The sequence below is a fragment of the Amblyomma maculatum genome, chromosome 6, assembly GCF_055883805.1.
Source record: "Amblyomma maculatum isolate TAMU_Amacu chromosome 6, ASM5588380v1, whole genome shotgun sequence".
Lineage (NCBI taxonomy): Eukaryota > Metazoa > Arthropoda > Arachnida > Ixodida > Ixodidae > Amblyomma > Amblyomma maculatum.
In genome coordinates this window covers 182,961,854-182,980,508 of record NC_139349.1, presented here as the reverse complement: position 1 = coordinate 182,980,508, position 18,655 = coordinate 182,961,854, and the positions used below count along the sequence as shown (strand labels likewise).

Here is an 18,655-nt window from a genome sequence, read left to right as displayed (position 1 = left end):
GGCGGTAGGGGGGGGGGGCTACGAACGGTTGGTGGGCAGAGTCTGAGCATCGGAGCTTGAGAGTTGCTGTTTAGAGGAAGATAAAGAGTGGCGGGAATAGACGTAATCCGGGTAGCGGCGGTAAGTCGATGGCGGACGAGTTCGGCAGTGTCGAGAGATGTGACCGACTCAGGAGCAGTGAAAGCAGATAGGCCTGTTGTCAGGTGTTCTCCACTCATCTGGGTTGCGGCTGCGGCGAGGGTAGTGCGGATGTCCAGAACCAAGTACTGGGGACACACTGTGAGCATATGGGGAGCTAATGTAGCACATAGGGTTGATCCCGAGGTTGGCGAATTCTTGCCGGACAACAGCCTGTATAAGGGATACCGTAGGGGCACTGTCCAGTACCGATAGTTGGGAAATTGTGGGAGACACTGCTTCTAGCTCCCGGCGTACAAGTTATGTCAGGCTGTCTGATGTTGGCAGAGGGCCAGGTGGCGTTGAGTCCACGCAGCACGACGTCGCAGCCATTTTCGGCAGCCACGTGAACTGAGAGAAAATACGGCGGCTTTTCTCTTGTTCAAACCGGCGGCATTCTTTTAGAATCGCGTCAACCATTCTGCAGTCAGTTGAAAGCGTCGTCTGCTATTTCCTTTAATACATGACATCACTCTCTGACATTGTGGTGTCAGCTTTCATGCAGAGAGCTAAAATGTCCTGAATGACACATATGTGGACGATTATTTTCAGCATTCAAGCTCCTTCTGCGCGGCTAGGTGATGTCCGATTGGCTTACCAAACAAGTTGCCATTTGCAGAGATCTAGTTCCTCCTCGTAGGTCTAGAACCAGACCCTTGCTGTTCCTGTCAGGTAGAAAATGACGTTAGCCAACTTCATGATCAGGTCCCAACTGTTATGTGCATTTATGCGCTCATACATAGCAAGCCAGCCCTCCACATCAGCACCGTCCACTCCATTGAAGGTTCCGGGATCATGCGGGGGGCAATGATCAGCCGGGAAGTCCAAGACCGCTGTGGAGTTCCTTGCTTGCTGTAGGCTACCCAGCACCTCCAACCAATAATGTAGCGATGGACGCACACAGAGAGTAGATGTATTTACAGATATTTACAAAGGGCTAGCTTACCACAACATAGACGAACAACTTCAGGCCAGCAGTGCCCTGCATGAACCACCCATACTTCGTCGTCCTCGCGTACCGTGCATTCCACACACGAGCACAGCACTTTGTCGTCGTCGTTGTCCCTTGACAATATAGATAAGAAACAATAGTGGCCCAAGGACACTGCCCTAAGGGACACCGGAGGGGACTGGCAGTTGGCTGGAACAGTCACCACCGATACTGACATGTTGAAACTGCTCAGATAAATAAGCATAAACCCAGCTAATAATAAATCAAGGCAGACCAATACTTTGAAGTTTATAGATAAGTTTACTGTGTGAACTCAATCAAAGCCTTTCTTAAAATGTAAAAATATGACGTCTACTTGGCGGGAATGGTTAAGAACCTGTGCAAAATTGTGAACGCCGGGTGAGAGGTAGGCGACCATAGAAAAGCCTTTCCGAAATCCATGCTGGAAAGGCAATAATATGTTGTTGTCATCAAGAAAGGCTTTTTATGTAAGTAGCTCTAAAATGTTCAAGTTTCAAGCATGATGAGGTCAAAAATATGAGGTAGTGCTGAAACAATTGAAGCTACTTATCAAACCTGTGGCCGTTTTCCGGAATGCACATCTGCTAGCTGCTGATATATAAAAGCGAGTAGGCAGGCTAGGTGGTTCTGCATGGGTATGGAACAGCGCAATGGACGGGATACAAGAAAGCGAGGAAAGACACACACGGGCACTGGCTGTCAACTGTCAACTATTACGAACTAGAGCACAGTTTGGTATAAAACATGTGGCTGCCACAGCCACTTTTTTCTTCAGCCGCAGAAAAGCTGTCCAGTCTTGTCAGGTTTGTTGATACTGAAAAACAATTGAAGCTACTTGATGCACATTGGCTAGCTGCTGATATATAAAAGTGAGCAGGTGGGCTAGGTGGTTCTGCATGGCTTTGGAACAGCGCAAGGGGCGGGATACAAAAAAGCGAGGAAAGACACACATGGGCACTGACTATCAACTGTCAACTATCATGAACTAGGGCACAAGTTTGGTAGGAAACATGTGGCTGCCACAGCCACTTTTGTTTTCTGCCCCAGAAAAGCTGTCCAGTCTTGTCAGGTCTGTTGATGCTGAAAAACAATTGAAGCTACTTGATGCACATTGGCTAGCTGCTGATATATAAAAGTGAGTAGGTGGGCTAGGTGGTTCTGCATGGCTATGGAACAGCGCAAGGGGCGGGATACAAAAAAGCGAGGAAAGACACACATGGGCACTGACTATCAACTGTCAACTATCATGAACTAGAGACAACTTTGGTATAAAACATGTGGCTGCCACTGCCACTTTTTTCTTCAGCCCCAGAAAAGCTGTCCAGTCTTGTCAGGTTTGTTGATGCTGAAAAACAATTGAAGCTACTTGATGCACATTGGCTAGCTGCTGATATATAAAAGTGAGTAGGTGGGCTAGGTGGTTCTGCACGGCTATGGAACAGCGCAAGGGGCGGGATACAAAAAAGCGAGGAAAGACACACATGGGCACTGACTATCAACTGTCAGCTATCATTAACTAGACACAACTTTGGCATAAAACATGTGGCTGCCACTGCCGATTTTTTCTTCAGCCCCAGAAAAGCTGTCCGGTCCGGTCTTGTCAGGTCTGTTTATGCTGAAAAACAATTGAAGCTACTTGATGCACATTGGCTAGCTGCTGATATATATAAGTGAGTAGGTGGGCTAGGTGGTTCTGCGTGGCTATGGAACAGCGCAATGGACGGGATACAAGAAAGCGAGGAAAGACGCACATGGGCACTGACTATCAACTGTCAACTATCATGAACTAGGGCACAAGTTTGGTAGGAAACATGTGGCTGCCACAGCCACTTTTGTTTTCTGCCCCAGAAAAGCTGTCCAGTCTTGTCAGGTCTGTTGATGCTGAAAAACAATTGAAGCTACTTGATGCACATTGGCTAGCTGCTGATATATAAAAGTGAGTAGGTGGGCTAGGTGGTTCTGCATGGCTATGGAACAGCGCAAGGGGCGGGATACAAAAAAGCGAGGAAAGACACACATGGGCACTGACTATCAACTGTCAACTATCATGAACTAGGGCACAAGTTTGGTAGGAAACATGTGGCTGCCACAGCCACTTTTGTTTTCTGCCCCAGAAAAGCTGTCCAGTCTTGTCAGGTCTGTTGATGCTGAAAAACAATTGAAGCTACTTGATGCACATTGGCTAGCTGCTGATATATATAAGTGAGTAGGTGGGCTAGGTGGTTCTGCATGGGTATGGAACAGCACAATGGACGGGATACAAGAAAGCGAGGAAAGACACACACGGGCACTGGCTGTCAACTGTCAACTATTACGAACTAGAGCACAAGTTTGGTATAAAACATGTGGCTGCCACAGCCACTTTTTTCTTCAGCCGCAGAAAAGCTGTCCAGTCTTGTCAGGTTTGTTGATACTGAAAAACAATTGAAGCTACTTGATGCACATTGGCTAGCTGCTGATATATAAAAGTGAGCAGGTGGGCTAGGTGGTTCTGCATGGCTTTGGAACAGCGCAAGGGGCGGGATACAAAAAAGCGAGGAAAGACACACATGGGCACTGACTATCAACTGTCAACTATCATGAACTAGGGCACAAGTTTGGTAGGAAACATGTGGCTGCCACAGCCACTTTTGTTTTCTGCCCCAGAAAAGCTGTCCAGTCTTGTCAGGTCTGTTGATGCTGAAAAACAATTGAAGCTACTTGATGCACATTGGCTAGCTGCTGATATATAAAAGTGAGTAGGTGGGCTAGGTGGTTCTGCATGGCTATGGAACAGCGCAAGGGGCGGGATACAAAAAAGCGAGGAAAGACACACATGGGCACTGACTATCAACTGTCAACTATCATGAACTAGAGACAACTTTGGTATAAAACATGTGGCTGCCACTGCCACTTTTTTCTTCAGCCCCAGAAAAGCTGTCCAGTCTTGTCAGGTTTGTTGATGCTGAAAAACAATTGAAGCTACTTGATGCACATTGGCTAGCTGCTGATATATAAAAGTGAGTAGGTGGGCTAGGTGGTTCTGCACGGCTATGGAACAGCGCAAGGGGCGGGATACAAAAAAGCGAGGAAAGACACACATGGGCACTGACTATCAACTGTCAGCTATCATTAACTAGACACAACTTTGGCATAAAACATGTGGCTGCCACAGCCACTTTTGTTTTCTGCCCCAGAAAAGCTGTCCAGTCTTGTCAGGTCTGTTGATGCTGAAAAACAATTGAAGCTACTTGATGCACATTGGCTAGCTGCTGATATATATAAGTGAGTAGGTGGGCTAGGTGGTTCTGCATGGGTATGGAACAGCGCAATGGACGGGATACAAGAAAGCGAGGAAAGACACACACGGGCACTGGCTGTCAACTGTCAACTATTACGAACTAGAGCACAAGTTTGGTATAAAACATGTGGCTGCCACTGCCACTTTTTTCTTCAGCCCCAGAAAAGCTGTCCAGACTTGTTGGATCTGTTGATGCTGAAAAACAATTGAAGCTACTTGATGCACATTGGCTAGCTGCTGATATATATAAGTGAGTAGGTGGGCTAGGTGGTTCTGCATGGCTATGGAACACCGCAAGGGGCGGGATACAAAAAAGCGAGGAAAGACACACATGGGCACTGACTATCAACTGTCAACTATCATGAACTAGGCACAACTTTGGCATAAAACACGTGGCTGCCACTGCCACTTTTGTTTTCTGCCCTAGAAAAGCTGTCCAGTCTTGTCAGGTCTGTTGATGCTGAAAAACAATTGAAGCTACATGATGCACATTGGCTAGCTGCTGATATATAAAAGTGAGTAGGTGGGCTAGGTGGTTCTGCATGGCTATGGAACAGCGCATGGGGCGGGATACAAAAAAGCGAGGAAAGACACACATGGACACTGACTATCAACTGTCAACTATCATGAACTAGGACACAACTTTGGTAGGAAACATGTGGCTGCCACTGCCACTTTTTTCTTCAGCCCCAGAAAAGCTGTCCAGTCTTGTCAGGTCTGTTGATGCTGAAACAATTGAAGCTACTTGTACCAATCAAATCTGTGGCTTTCTGGAATGCACATTGGCTAGCTGCTGATATATAAAGTTAGTAGGCAGGATAGGTGGTTCTTCATGGCTATGGAACAGCGCAAGGGACGGGATACAAAAAAGCGAGGAAAGACACACATGGGCACTGACTATCAACTGTCAACTATCATGAACTAGGGCACAACTTTGGTAGGAAACATGTGGCTGCCACTGCCACTTTTTTCTTCAGCCCCAGAAAAGCTGCCCAGTCTTGTCAGGTCTGTTGATGCTGAAACAATTGAAGCTACTTATACCAATCGAATCTGTGGCTTTCTGGAATGCACATTGGCTAGCTGCTGATATAGGATAGGTGGTTCTTCATGGCTATGGAACAGCGCAGGGGATGGGATACAAGAAAGCGTGGAAAGACACACATGGGCACTGATTATCAACTGTCAACTATCATGAACTAGCGCACAACTTCGGTAGAAAACATGTGGCTGCCACTGCCATTTTTTTCTTCAGCCCCAGAAAAGTTCTCCAGACTTGTCATGTCTGTTGATGCTGAAAAGCAATTGAAGCTACTTGTACCAATCAAATCTGTGGCTTTCTAGAATGCACATTGGATAGCTGCTGATATATAAAAGTGAGTAGATGGGCTAGGTGGTTCTGCATAGAGATGGAACAGCGCAATGGATGGGACACAAGGAAATGAGGAAAGACACACACGGGCACTGACTATCAGCTGTCAAATTCCATCACCAAGCTGCTGATAGAGCAACTGATTCGGGCCAGTTGAAACGCTGGGTGTGATCTCTGGTTTAGAACATGAACTTCCAAGTTTCTGTGCTAATGAATAATGATTCTGTTGATTTACCCTGTTGAATTGTGGCTGTGCTGACAGGAAGACAGTAGTGCGTTTGTTTGGCTTGCAGGTCGCAGTGCTGTCTGAGCTTGAGTTCAGCACGGTTCCCCCCGCCGACCAGTGCACTCTCTACAAGGAGGCCCTCGAGGTGCTCGAACGAGAGGGCATTCCTTGCCGCTCGGACAGGTGAGCACTGTCACGCATCGGGCTTTTCTCTGCAGTGCATTAGGTAATTTAAGGTTTATTTTCCAGTCAAATACATAACTGAAGAGAAGGGAAAAAAAGCCGCAATTGCGACTTGACGAAGCTCTCAACCCCTATATTGCTTCGGTTAGCAGTTGAGTGAGCAAAAAAAAAGAAAAGCAGACATCGCACAACAAATAAAAGCCAATAAATTGTAAAAAAAAAAGAACAAATCGACATCTGATAGTGAATAAACAGCAAAGCTTTTCACAAAATGCACTGCACAGACAAGTTAAATAACACACTAAAGGAACAGATTTCAAATGTACAGTGAAATCTCGTTACTATGAACACCACATTAACAAACTGTTCAAATTAATGAATTTTTAAAGAATCCCCGGCAGATTTGCTATGTTTTCAATGTTAAACTATTTCAGAATTACGAATTTCAATATAGCGTATATTTCAGAATAACGAACACATTTTATTTCTTCTATAATTTTGGAACATCAGTATTACGAATTCGGCTAAAATTAACAGCTCGCCAGCTTGAAACTCTCGCGTGAAACGAAACAGAAACTGCCGATTCTGTGTGTATGGCTCGTGGGCTGTAGCTATTATCATCAGGACATCTAGGACCAGCTCCTAGCGCCACCATGAAGCTATGGTTTATTACGCAGTAGCCAGCAGGCCTAGCCGCCTGCGTTTTTTTCTTCCTGTGCTGTGTGCCATACGCGGCTCGGTCATTCGTGCGTTTGCGCGTTGTATCGGCTGTCACAGTCGATAGAACATGACAACACGGTTGCAGGGAAAAGGAGCCTTCGTGCTTTATTGCGCGCTGGTTTTATAGCCACCACTGGAAAGAAGGGCGACCTCCTCTCCCCCAGAAGCCGACTGTGTGCGCATGTCCCGTGGCTTCCGGGACGACGACTTAGCTACCGATACATCCTCCTTCGTTTGGAAAAAAAAAGAAAGAAGAGGAAAAGAGAAGAGAAGAAAACTCTGTTACAAACAAATCTGAATGGTGTATGGCCCTCGCACAGACGCCTTGTTGACTTCACTTGCATTGGAAATTTAAGGCACCTGTACAAAGTCCTTGTTGTACGTGAGCCGCCGAGGTGGTGCTATTTGTCTTGTTGATCTCCTTAGTGCTGGTGCTGGCGAGGCAGTGCGCGGGGGATCCTGCGTTGGAGGCGCTGTGCCGAGCTGTGGCATGATAGTATGCGACTGCGGTGGACCAGTGCGGGCCGAGGTTGCCGAATTGTCCGAGCTGTTTTCGTCGTCGACGAAGTCCGGCAGCTCCCTCTCAAAGGGTTCACTGGTCGGTAGCAGGTGCCGCCGGTTGCGTCGCAGAACACTTCCACCTTCGGTGAGTACGTCGTACGACCTGGGAAACCTGGACTGACGCAAGATCCGAGCTTTCGGTGACCACGTGTTCTGCCTCAACCGAACGACGTCATCTTTCTGCAGTGGAGCCAACGGCCGCTTGAGGCTTTCGGTCTGGCGATGCTTGTACACCTGGTAGTTGGCACTACAGCGCAAGTCCGGCAATGTGGTGCGAAGCTCGCGGCCTTGGAGGATCTCTGCAGGGGTTCGACCGCACTCTAGAGGTGTGGTCCTGTAAGCAAGAAGTCCCAACCAAAAATCTTGTTTAAGTTCGGTGGTTTTCTTTAGGATGCGCTTTACAATTTGCACACCCTTCTCCGCGAGACCATTTGATTGAGGGAATCGTGGACTCGAGGTGGTGTGTTTGAAATCATATCGCTTTGCAAAGGCAGCGAAGTCGTTACATGCGAACTGCGGACCATTGTCTGTGCATACCTCCATTGGTATGCCGTATCGTGCAAAAATGAAGCTAGTTGACTCTATGACGTTCCTCGCTGACAAGTCGTTAAGCAGTTCTACTTCGGGGAAGTTTGACAACGCATCGTATAAACACAAGTAGGATTTCCTACCATACTGGAAGATGTCGATGCCCACTCGGTACCAGGGCTTTTCAGGCACAGGACGCATTTTCAATGGCTCTCTTGGTTGGCTGTAGGCGTACTGCATACATACGCTACACTTCTTGACAAACGCCTCAATGTCCGAGTTCATTCCAGGCCAGAAAACTAGACGCCGTGCCCTGAGTTTGTTCTTATTAATGCCCATATGACCATGATGTATTTTTTCTAACATTTCCCGTTGTAAGGTAGTTGGTATTATAACCTTGCAGCCTTTTAGTAAGACGCCTCTAACTTCGGACAGTTCGCCCTCGCTTGACTTCAGCGGCCCTTCGATAGGAATACCATTACTTAGGCATTTTAGAACGGAGCTCAGATAAGGATCGTTCCTCATCTCTACGGCCAGTCGCTTCCACGTGTCGTCGCTGACAAGTGAGCAAACCACACTTACGGCATGAACTTTCACGTCATCGCTCTGGATGCTCTTATCGTCCTCGGCGGGGGCCCTTGATAGCATGTCGGCGAGCAGATTTTTTCCTGGAACGAAGAATATTGTGATGTCATAACGCATCAGCCTAAGAAAAAACCGCTGCAGCCTTGGCGGCATATCGCCAACTGCTTTTTTGTGGATGGCAACTAATGGGCGGTGGTCTGTTTCCACAATAACCTGCCGGCCGTAGACGAAGTGGTGAAACTTTTCGCACCCGTATACGATAGCCAGTGCTTCCTTCTCTATTTGAGAGTACCGCTGCTGCGCGTCAGTGAGCACTTTGGAAGCATAAGCCACGGGTTTCCAGGAATCGCTATGACACTGCATTAAAGCTGCAGCAATCCCATTCTGTGATGCATCACAGGACACTTTTGTTGGTTTTTTGGGGTCAAACATTGACAGGAGCAGTTGTTGGCTCATGCTATGGCATAGCAGTTTCCATTCACTTGCATGGTTATCTGTCCATTCAAAAACTGAATCTTGTCTGATTAGGCTCCTGAGAAGAGTCGTTCTTTCCGCCAGCGTTGGTAAAAATTTTGCAAAGTAGTTTGCGACCCCCAGCATTTGCAGAACTCCCGATTTGTCAGAGGGGGCGGGCATTTCCAACATACTTTTCACTAGTGAAGGGCTCGGTTTTATACCTTCTGCACTGATAACGTCGCCCAAGAACTCAATTTCTTGAACGCCAACTGTGCACTTCTCACGATTAAATGTGAGACTGGCCTGCTCAGCTGCTTGCAGAGCTGACCGAAGGCGTACGTCGTGCTCCTGCCGGGAAGTGCCCCAGACTAGTATGTCGTCGACGTACACTTTCACGCCGGGAAGAGATTCAAAAATTTCATTTAGTGTTTTCTGAAACACTTCAGATGCCGACGAAATACCGAAAGGCATCCGTAAAAAACGATATCGACCGAACGGTGTTGCAAAAGTACAAATCCTGGAGGTTTCTTCATGCAATGGGATCTGATGGAACCCCGAGTTTGCGTCAAGTCTGGAGAACACTGTTGCGCCCGCTAGCTCGGATTCTATATCTTCTCACCTTGGCATTTCGTAGTGTTCTCGCTTAATGCATTCGTTTATCTTTCTAGGGTCCATGCACACTCGGATATTGCCGTCTTTTTTGCGAACGATAACGAGAGGACTCACCCAGTCTGTGGCTTCTGTGACTTTTGTGATGATTCCAGCCTTTTCCATGCGTTCAAGTTCTAGCCGAAGCGGTTCTCGCAGAGCCAGAGGTACCCGTCTCGCTGTTTGGACAACAGGTGTGGCGCCTTCGCTCAGGGCCATGCGGTATTGGTGTCGAACACAGCCTGTGCCGCTGAACAGGTGTTGGTAATCGTGAATGACTTTATCAGAACTGTTCACTGTTACGTTGTGAACTTCCCGCGGCAGAAGACCCAGTTCTTTACTTGCTTCAAGACCAAGGATTGCTTGATTTTCTTTGCGCACTACGAAAAAGTTGCAAACGCTCTTTCGGTTATTCAGCTCCACTTGAGTTCTGAGGACACCCATATGTTTGATAATGCCGCCGCCATACGATCTCAGGATCACACTACTCGGCATTAATGATGGCTTGGGATTCATCTTCCTGTAAAGACCGAAGGGCAACAGGTTAGCTTGGGATCCTGTGTCCACTTTCAACTTCACCAGCAAACTGTTCATGCATACTTCAACGGTCCATTCACGTCGACTGCTGACGCTGCTAACCGACACGTCGAGTACGTTAAAGTCTTCTTCGGATTCTTACAGTGCGTCCACCTGATTATTTGCCTTGCAGCAGACCGCGAAATGGTTCCTTGCTTGACACTTTCTGCATGTACGTCCGAACGCTGGGCAGCTTCGCGGCGCATGAGTTCGGCCGCATTTTCTGCACTTGAATTGCTTTGATTGCGCTTTGCCCAAAAACGGGCTTTCCTTTCGCACCAAGTCCACCGTTTGCTGCTGGCTTTTGGTGTTCAGCTGCGCTCTCAGCGGCCTTGCAGATTCCTTCTGCTTTTTTGAGGGTGAGCTGGCTGTCTGCGAGCAACTTCTCTTGTACTTTGCTATCACTGGTGCCAAAAACTATTTGGTCTCTAATCATTGACTCCGTCAATGAGCCGAAATTGCATGAATGGGCTTGCGTCTTCAAATCACGCAAAAAATGTTCAAAGGGCTCACCGGAATCTTGCATCCGTTTCCTGAAGATATACCGCTCGTGGACTTCGTTCCGTTGGGCAGCACAGTATTCTTCAAACTTTTTCACCACCGTCGCATAGTCGAGCTTGTTCTCGCCATCCGCAAAGGTAAACGTGTTGTAGATTGCGATGCCTTCCTCACCTGCGATGCTCAAGAGCAGCGCGGCCTTCGCAGACTCTGGTCGAGGTTTTTCGGTTGGCTCCGATGCAGTCAAGAAGAGCTCAAACTTCTGTTTAAAGAGCTCCCAGTGCTTGCTGATGTCCCCTGTCACACGCAGCGGCTCCGGTGGCTTTAGGAATTCCATCTTGTTGGTCGGTGGCATCCCACTTCTGACGCCATGTATCGGCTGTCACAGTCGATTGAACATGACAGCACGGTTGCAGGGAAAAGGAGCCTTCGTGCTTTATTGCGCGCTGGTTTTATAGCCACCACTGAAAAGAAGGGCGGCCTCCTCTCCCCCAGAAGCCGACTGTGTGCGCATGTCCCGTGGCTTCCGGGACGATGACTTAGCTACTTAGCCGGACGGTATTTTTATTTTTTTTAGCCACAGATTATCTTATTGCGAAGTTTGTGCGAGATTGGCGATGATATTAGCCAGCAAAGTGCCAAGAAGATAGGAACGTAGCTGCTTTCACTGCAAGAAATCGACACAGGGAAAAAGCGATCCGGCTTCTACAGACAGCTAGCATTGCCCCATCGACTGCCGCGATCATTATGGAAGACTGAGACAAGATTTTCAAAGTTCAGGGAGCATTGAAAATGGGGTCAAAGAGAACTTTGATGGTATTTTTTTTTTTGCACATGGACGAAGTCCGTACTTTCATCGCTCAGTGCAGTCACGCACGCAATGAGGTGTTCCGGAAAGTATGTGCTGTAGTCAGGGGTGTGAAACTCCCTATACCTCCCAGCGGCCACGAATTACAGACGCTAGCGCCTAACTCCCCATTATAGGATTATAGCGGGAGGGGGCGCGTAAAAAATGGACTTGACGGGGGAGGCCGTATAGCGGACTGGTCCAAAAAAACGGTGCGCTGAAGGGGGTGTCAGTAGGTTGCTTCAAGCAGCGCGGGTTACGCGCTCGCGTGCGCCCACGCCCGGGAAAACGCTCTGCCCGTGGATTTTCTACCGCATCATCGTTCTGCCGCAGCACGACCGGCTCGCGGCAGGAACAGTGCGATGGAAAGAAAAACCACAAGCATAGCGCTCTCGAGGGCGCAGGCGCTCGCGAGCAAGCGTACCCGACCGCAGCAAGAAATAGCACAGAGAACAGCAGATATTGTTTCTCTTTTTTATTAACTGCACGTGAAACAGAAAATGAAAAGATGCGACAAGGTATCCCTCACACACACGCACGCACTTTACATTGCTAACAGTTTACAGTAGTGTTATGTGTTCTGCGCTAACATTGTAATCTTGCATGCTTGCTTTATCACTACAAAAGAACCCAGTTTGCCGGCACTGCTTCTGTCAGCATGTGTACAGTTGATATGAAATTAAATAATTGATGCACATATTCATTCTACGCATTCCATACCAACAAAGCAATGTAGAAACATGAGCACATACCTGCGTTCTAGTTACCTAGTGGTTGGTATTTGATGCAAGTAATCACTTGTCACTATGCTATACATAACCAAAATGCATGATTAAAAATTTACACTACCCTTCCTGGAAGAACCGTCTTCTTCGAAACGCACGTCTCTCCACAGAACATGAAGGTAACAAGTTCAACAACACGAAACACAGCGGATATCACCGACTGTAATGGCCAGCACAATCAGCAGACGAGATGGGTCCACGGACTGGAGGTGCACGCAGACAAGTCTCTCGTCTCACGAAGGGGCGAAGAGCCAGCAGGAATGAGATGCACAGAGTAAAAGAACCGCGACGAAAAATCGCGACTTTGGCCGATAAGCCAACACGCAGAGAATTCACAGCGCTAGGCTACGCAGACGACCGACGCAGACGACGAGCGGAGTCGTAACGGTTGTAGCGGTTCACGCGAGGACGAAGCAAGCCACGCAGCGCAGTCGGCGGCGCCGTCAGTGCGAGGGGAAAATTTAGGCACGAGGGAGAAGTCCTCCTTCCAGCTTTTTCTTTCCTCCTTTCGCCTCCGCTTGGGAGAATTAGATGGGACGGAAGTGCCCCCGAGTTTCTGCGGCCTGCTGTAGTGGTATAACGTAGTGCGCGGTCGTGTTTGCTGCGCGCAGCAGAAGAAAATATTTGATTTCTTCAAATAAATCAGCTTTGGAGTTAGTGAAACATTTTCACTTGAGGTTTTGCTCGTCTACACACGTGCCTACTGCCAAGGTACATCATTTTCATACCTAGGTTTGACCACTGGCTTATAATCGCAGATTTTTCATTACAACAATATTTCAAAATAACGAACAATTTTTTGCGGTCCCGCGGGATTCGTTATATCGAGATTTGACTGTAATTGGCAATTACAGAGCGAATGGAATCATTTGTAAATCCAAATTTATTCAGTAGAGATGGCAACACATAACTTAGAGTCTGAAGTCTGTAATTGGTTCTTGGACGTGGCACATACCAATATTCATGGTGTCTTGTTATTATCTGAAGCACTGGTTTAATGTGCAGGTGTGCCATATTTATTAAATGATTGGCATGGTCGTGAAGCTGTGATTTATAAATATGTAAAATCCGAAGCTCGTGTAGACTGGTTATTGGCATAATCCTGCACCTGAAAAATAATGTTTGCGTAGGATATAAGTAATCTACATTAAGGCCTGTTTTTGTAAAGGAAAAAGTTTCCGGATATCAGTATATGTAGTGTTACCAGGTGGCAATATCTGGCATGCGATTCAAACAGAGCATTATAAAGGACAAGCTTTACTTTGGCAGGAAGCATCCATTGGCATCTCCTGATTATACCTAGAGCTCGAGCTAACTTAATTCGTAGTAAATTTATATGGTCATCCCAATGCATATGCTCACTGAAAATAACTCCCAATGTCTTCACTGCACTGACTATTTCAATTCGATTACCACCTAAGAGTAAATTCATACAATCGAAGGCCTGCACATTTTTTGCTCTAAAAAACACAGCCTTAGTCTTCTTCGTGTTAATGCATTTCTGTTAACATCAGTGCCTGAAAGAAAAAGACTAGTGTTATCTGCGTAAATAACAAAATCTACTTCAGGGTCTACCTGTACTATATCTTTTATGTATATGTATATCTTTTATGTATGTCATCTTCGCAGCAATATATTGAATAATAAAGGGCCTAGAATGCTTCCTTGCAATCTCTGACTGAAACATGTTGTCGAATAGGTAATAATTAACTTCAGTGCTGTGCGCCTGCGCCAAAAGAATGGGATGTAAGAAACACACAGGCGCAGACTTCCTACTAGATTTAATCATAGCCTCTCAATAAAACAATAAATACACTATCACGCAAAACGCTTCGCTTGACAGTTACAACAGCACATTATGGCAGAATCAAAGCAGCTGTGGAAACCTGAATATGCCCTTCTAGATACTCTATCTCCTGTCTCAATAGCGATACTGACAGTGAACTGATGCAGTCACCTTTTTTGGCGATCAGGAAGGCCTCGATGACCTCCCTTTCAGTCTTGCCCTACCGAGGAAAGTGGTTCTATCCAGACAGGGGTCGCATCCGCAGCTTTTGCAATGCAGAGGTAAATTGCTACCTGTACCGGTGCGCATAGACCTATTGTGTTCAAGGGCCCACTCATTGAAGCACTGGCCTGTTTGGCCGATGTATAGTCAGCCGTAAGATAGAGGTATCTGGTAGACAACCCCGGAAGCACACCTGGTGAACATGGTCTGATGGTTTATTCTGCACGTGCTGTGCTCAGTGTCTCTGCGTTCCTTTTCCCTTGAAAGTAATGGGCAAACTTTTTCTTTTTTCTCGAAAGTAATGGGCAAACTTTTCAGGTGCCGACAATACAACACGGATCCCATATCTGCCCGCCACCTTTATGATGTTATGAGAAAGACAGTGATAATACGGCATGACAAATTTAGGAATCTTATCTTTGCATCATACCTTTTACCAAGTTTTACTCGTTGGCTTATTATGAACCAACTAGCCCATCAGAGTGTATTACTTGAATATTTTGTGCAATTTCTTGCCATTGTCTTCATTTCTGTGCTTTTTTGTGTTTCTTTGCAGCTTTGTTTTTCTTTGTTATAATTGCATGTTTTCATCACTTTTGTTATGCTACCTGCTGTAATTTTTCTTGACGCTCTCCATGTGGAAAATAAAGAAATGTTCTTGCAGGGCAGAGGTGGTTCGGTGCAGCTCAAAGCAAGATTACCTCGCTAAAATCCACTGCATTCGGCTTGCCTTCCAGGTGAGTGTCTCGCATGGCATACATTGAATGACGGATTTGTGGCTGGCATTTTTCTGCACAGCCACTGCTTGATTAAAGGAAGAAGCAAAAGCAAATACATTTGTAGTGATAGTCTTGCATGGTCTCAGCAATCACAACTCGTAATGACATGATAGAGAAGAAACTAATTAGGAATAAACTGGATTACATCAAAAATGCTTTCTTCCAAACCCTCCAATTACTTCATCTGCTTGTCGACAGATGGCTTCGGTCACTCAGATAACATTTTAATGCTTCCTGGCAACAATACTAGTCCTGTAGCCGGCATGGCAGTCTAAGGTTTGCAATGGCATCATGTTTTCTTTGCTTGGTGGTATTTCAATACATATCGTTTCAAGCTTGGGTAAGCTGGTCCGGTGTCCGTGGTTGCAACTAACTTCCCATGTGGCTTGCGTTCGCTTGTGGGATACTTCATACTCATCTTGCTTTGGCAAGTTAACCATCTTCTTATCTGTTGTCTGCCTTTGTGATGCTAAATGATTGTTTGTTTACGTGAACAGTTCTGTGTGGTCCTAGTTTGGCATCTCTTACTCCTTTTTGGTACCGTACCTCAGCTTCGATTTCGAAATTGGACCTGTGGTGCTTAACATTGTGCTTGCATTTCATTTTGCATAGAACATGGGGATGTTTCTTTGGTGTCATCATCATCAGCCTGACTATGCTCACTGCAGGGCCTCTCCCATATTTCTCTACTTAACCCGGTTCTGTGCTAGCTGCATCCACTTGACCCCTCATCCACCCACCTAACTTTCTGCCGCCCCCTGCTACGCTTTCCTTCCCTTGGAATCCAGTTTGTTACCCCAAACGACCACCAGTTATCCTCTCTTTGCACTACATGTCCTGCCCATGCCCATTTTTTTTTTTTTTTTTTTCGCTAGAATGTCAGTAACCTGAGGTATTTCTCTGATCCACTCTGCGCACTTCCTATCTCTTAATGCTACCCCTACCATTTTTCGTTCCATAGCCCTCTGCGTTTCATTAGCCTAGATGTTTGAACCCCATAGGTGAGTACTGGTAAGATGCAACTGTTGTATCTTGAGCGATACCGGTAAGCTGCTAGTCCATCTTCAAATACTTGCCAAATGCGCTCTATTTCAATCTTATTCTCCTAGTTGTTTCCCTTTCATGATCTGGATCTGCAGTTACTACCTGTTATAAGTAGACATTTGCCTACCCCTTCCAGTGCTTTGCTACCTATTGCGAACTGCTGTTCCTTCCCGAACCTGCTGAACATCACCTTAGTCTTCTGCATGTTGATTTTCAAGCCAACCTTTTTACTTTTCCTGTCTAGGTCACCAATCATTCTTTGCAATTCATCTCCTGAGTTACTTAGCAAGCAATGTCATCAGCAAATTGCAGACCCTTATCCCTAACTGCTCCCACTCCAAGTCTCTGAACATTTCCTCTAAGCAAGCTGTGAATAGTACTAGGGAGATTGTGTCTCCTTGCCTAACACCTTTTTTTATGGGAATTTTGTTACTTTCTTTATGCAGAACTATGGTTGTTGTCCCCTTCATGGATCACTGCCTTGTCGTGGCGGAGGGGCTTGCGAAACTCGATGAAGTCGTGAGCTCTGCTGTGTAGGGCCACCCAAGATAGACAGGTCACGGCAGAGAGTTCTGACAAAATGTGATTCACTGGAGAAGGTAATGGCAACCCACTCCGGTATTTCCTGCCAAGAAAACCCTATGGCCAGTCACAATACCATTAATGATATGGTGCCGGAAGATGAGCCCCCCAGGTTGGAAGGCGTCCCACATGTTACTGGGGATGAACAAAGGGCGATTCCTAGTAGCTCCAGGACGAATGAAGCGGCTGGGCTAAAGCCAAAAGGATGCTCAGTTGTGGATGTGTCGGGAAGCAACCGGAAAGTCCGATGTTGCAAGGAGATATATCACATAGCAACATGGAATGTAAGATCTATGACGCAAGGTAAACTGGATGTCATCAAGCAAGAAATGGACAGATTGAACATTGATATCTTGGGTATCAGCGAGCTCAAGTGGACCGGCATGGGCGAATTTAACTCCAGCGACAATTGTTTTTTATTGTGGGCACAAATCCAAGAGAAGGAATGGGGTCGCTCTCATAGTAAACAGAAGAATGGGCAAAGCAGTGCTAGGGTACAACCCCAAAAACGACCGAATGATTTCACTTCGGATCCAAGGTCACCCTTTCAACATAACAGTTATCCAAGTCTATGCACCGACCACTACTGCTGAAGAAGCTGACGTTGAGAGATTTTATGCGGACCTACAATGCCTTTTAGACCGCACCCCATCATCAGACGCCGTTTTTCTCAAAGGAGACTGGAATGCTAAGGTCGGGAGTAAAGAAATATCCGGAACTATAGGCAAGTTCGGACTTGGCGAGTCAAATGAAGCTGGGCAGAGGCTAGTAGAGTTTCGTCAAGAAAACAACCTGACCATAGCGAATACTCATTTTCAACAGCACAAGAGGCGCCTGTACACATGGACTTCACCGGACGGTCTGTACAGGAATCAGATCGATTACATTCTTTGCCGGCAGAGATGGGGAAGCGCTATACAAGCAGTAAAAACAAGGCCTGGGGCCGATTGTGGCACCGATCATGAGCTTCTTGTTGCCAAAATTAAGCTTCGATTGAGGAAAACGCAAAAAACTAGAAGGCCTTTCAGGTATGATCTGGATCAACTTCCATTAGAATATGCTGTGGAAGTGAGGAATCGATTTCAAGAATTAGATCTAGAAGACAGAGAGCCCGAAGAGATGTGGACTGATGTTCGTGATATAATACAAGAAGTTGCTACTAAGGTAGTTCCAAAGCCAAAGAAATGCAAGAAAGCAAACTGGTTATCTGAAGAGGCTTTGCAAATAGCTGAGGAAAGGAGGATGGCAAAAGTTATGGTGTAAAGAGAAAGATACAAGGTTCTCAATGCGGATTTTCAGAAAATAGCAAGGAGAGATAAGAATGCCTTCCTGAACATACAGTGCCAAGCAGTTGAGTACAACAGCCAATTAAGGAACACAAGAGCTCTGTATAAGACAATCAAAGATATCAAAGGAAGCTTCTGTGCTAAGCTGGGCGTGATAAAGGACAAACGAGGCAAGGACCTCACTGAAGCCTCAGAGATAAAGAAGAGGTGGCAGGAATACACAGAAGAACTGTACAAGAAGGACCCGAATGTGCAAACCCAACATAAGACGGTTGTAATTACTGATCTCGAGTCGGGCATCCTGAAGAGTGAAGTTGAATGGGCCTTAGCCAGCCTTGCTAAGAACAAAGCTAGCGGAATTGATGGCATTCCAGCTGAGTTGCTTCAAAACCTCAACCATGATGCTGTTAACATTCTGCATACATTATGTCAGGAGATTTGGACAACCCTGCAGTGGCCACAGGATTGGAGGAGGTCAGTTTACATCTCCATTCCAAAGAGAGGCAGTGCCAAAGATTGTTCCAACTACCCCACGATCGCGCTT

At 46.5% G+C, this 18,655-nt stretch overlaps 1 protein-coding gene across 3 annotated transcripts in view; it reads left to right on the top strand.

The window, feature by feature from the left end:
* Miga (mitoguardin) overlaps positions 1 to 18,655 on the top strand; it is a 272,249-nt gene that overhangs the window by 131,583 nt on the left and 122,011 nt on the right. For all 3 annotated transcript variants that reach the window (XM_084607736.1, XM_084607734.1, XM_084607735.1), the window contains 2 exons: positions 6,093 to 6,208; positions 15,085 to 15,157. In XM_084607736.1, the coding sequence (XP_084463862.1) occupies positions 6,093 to 6,208; positions 15,085 to 15,157 (189 nt within the window). The remainder of the gene's footprint in view (positions 1 to 6,092; positions 6,209 to 15,084; positions 15,158 to 18,655) is intronic.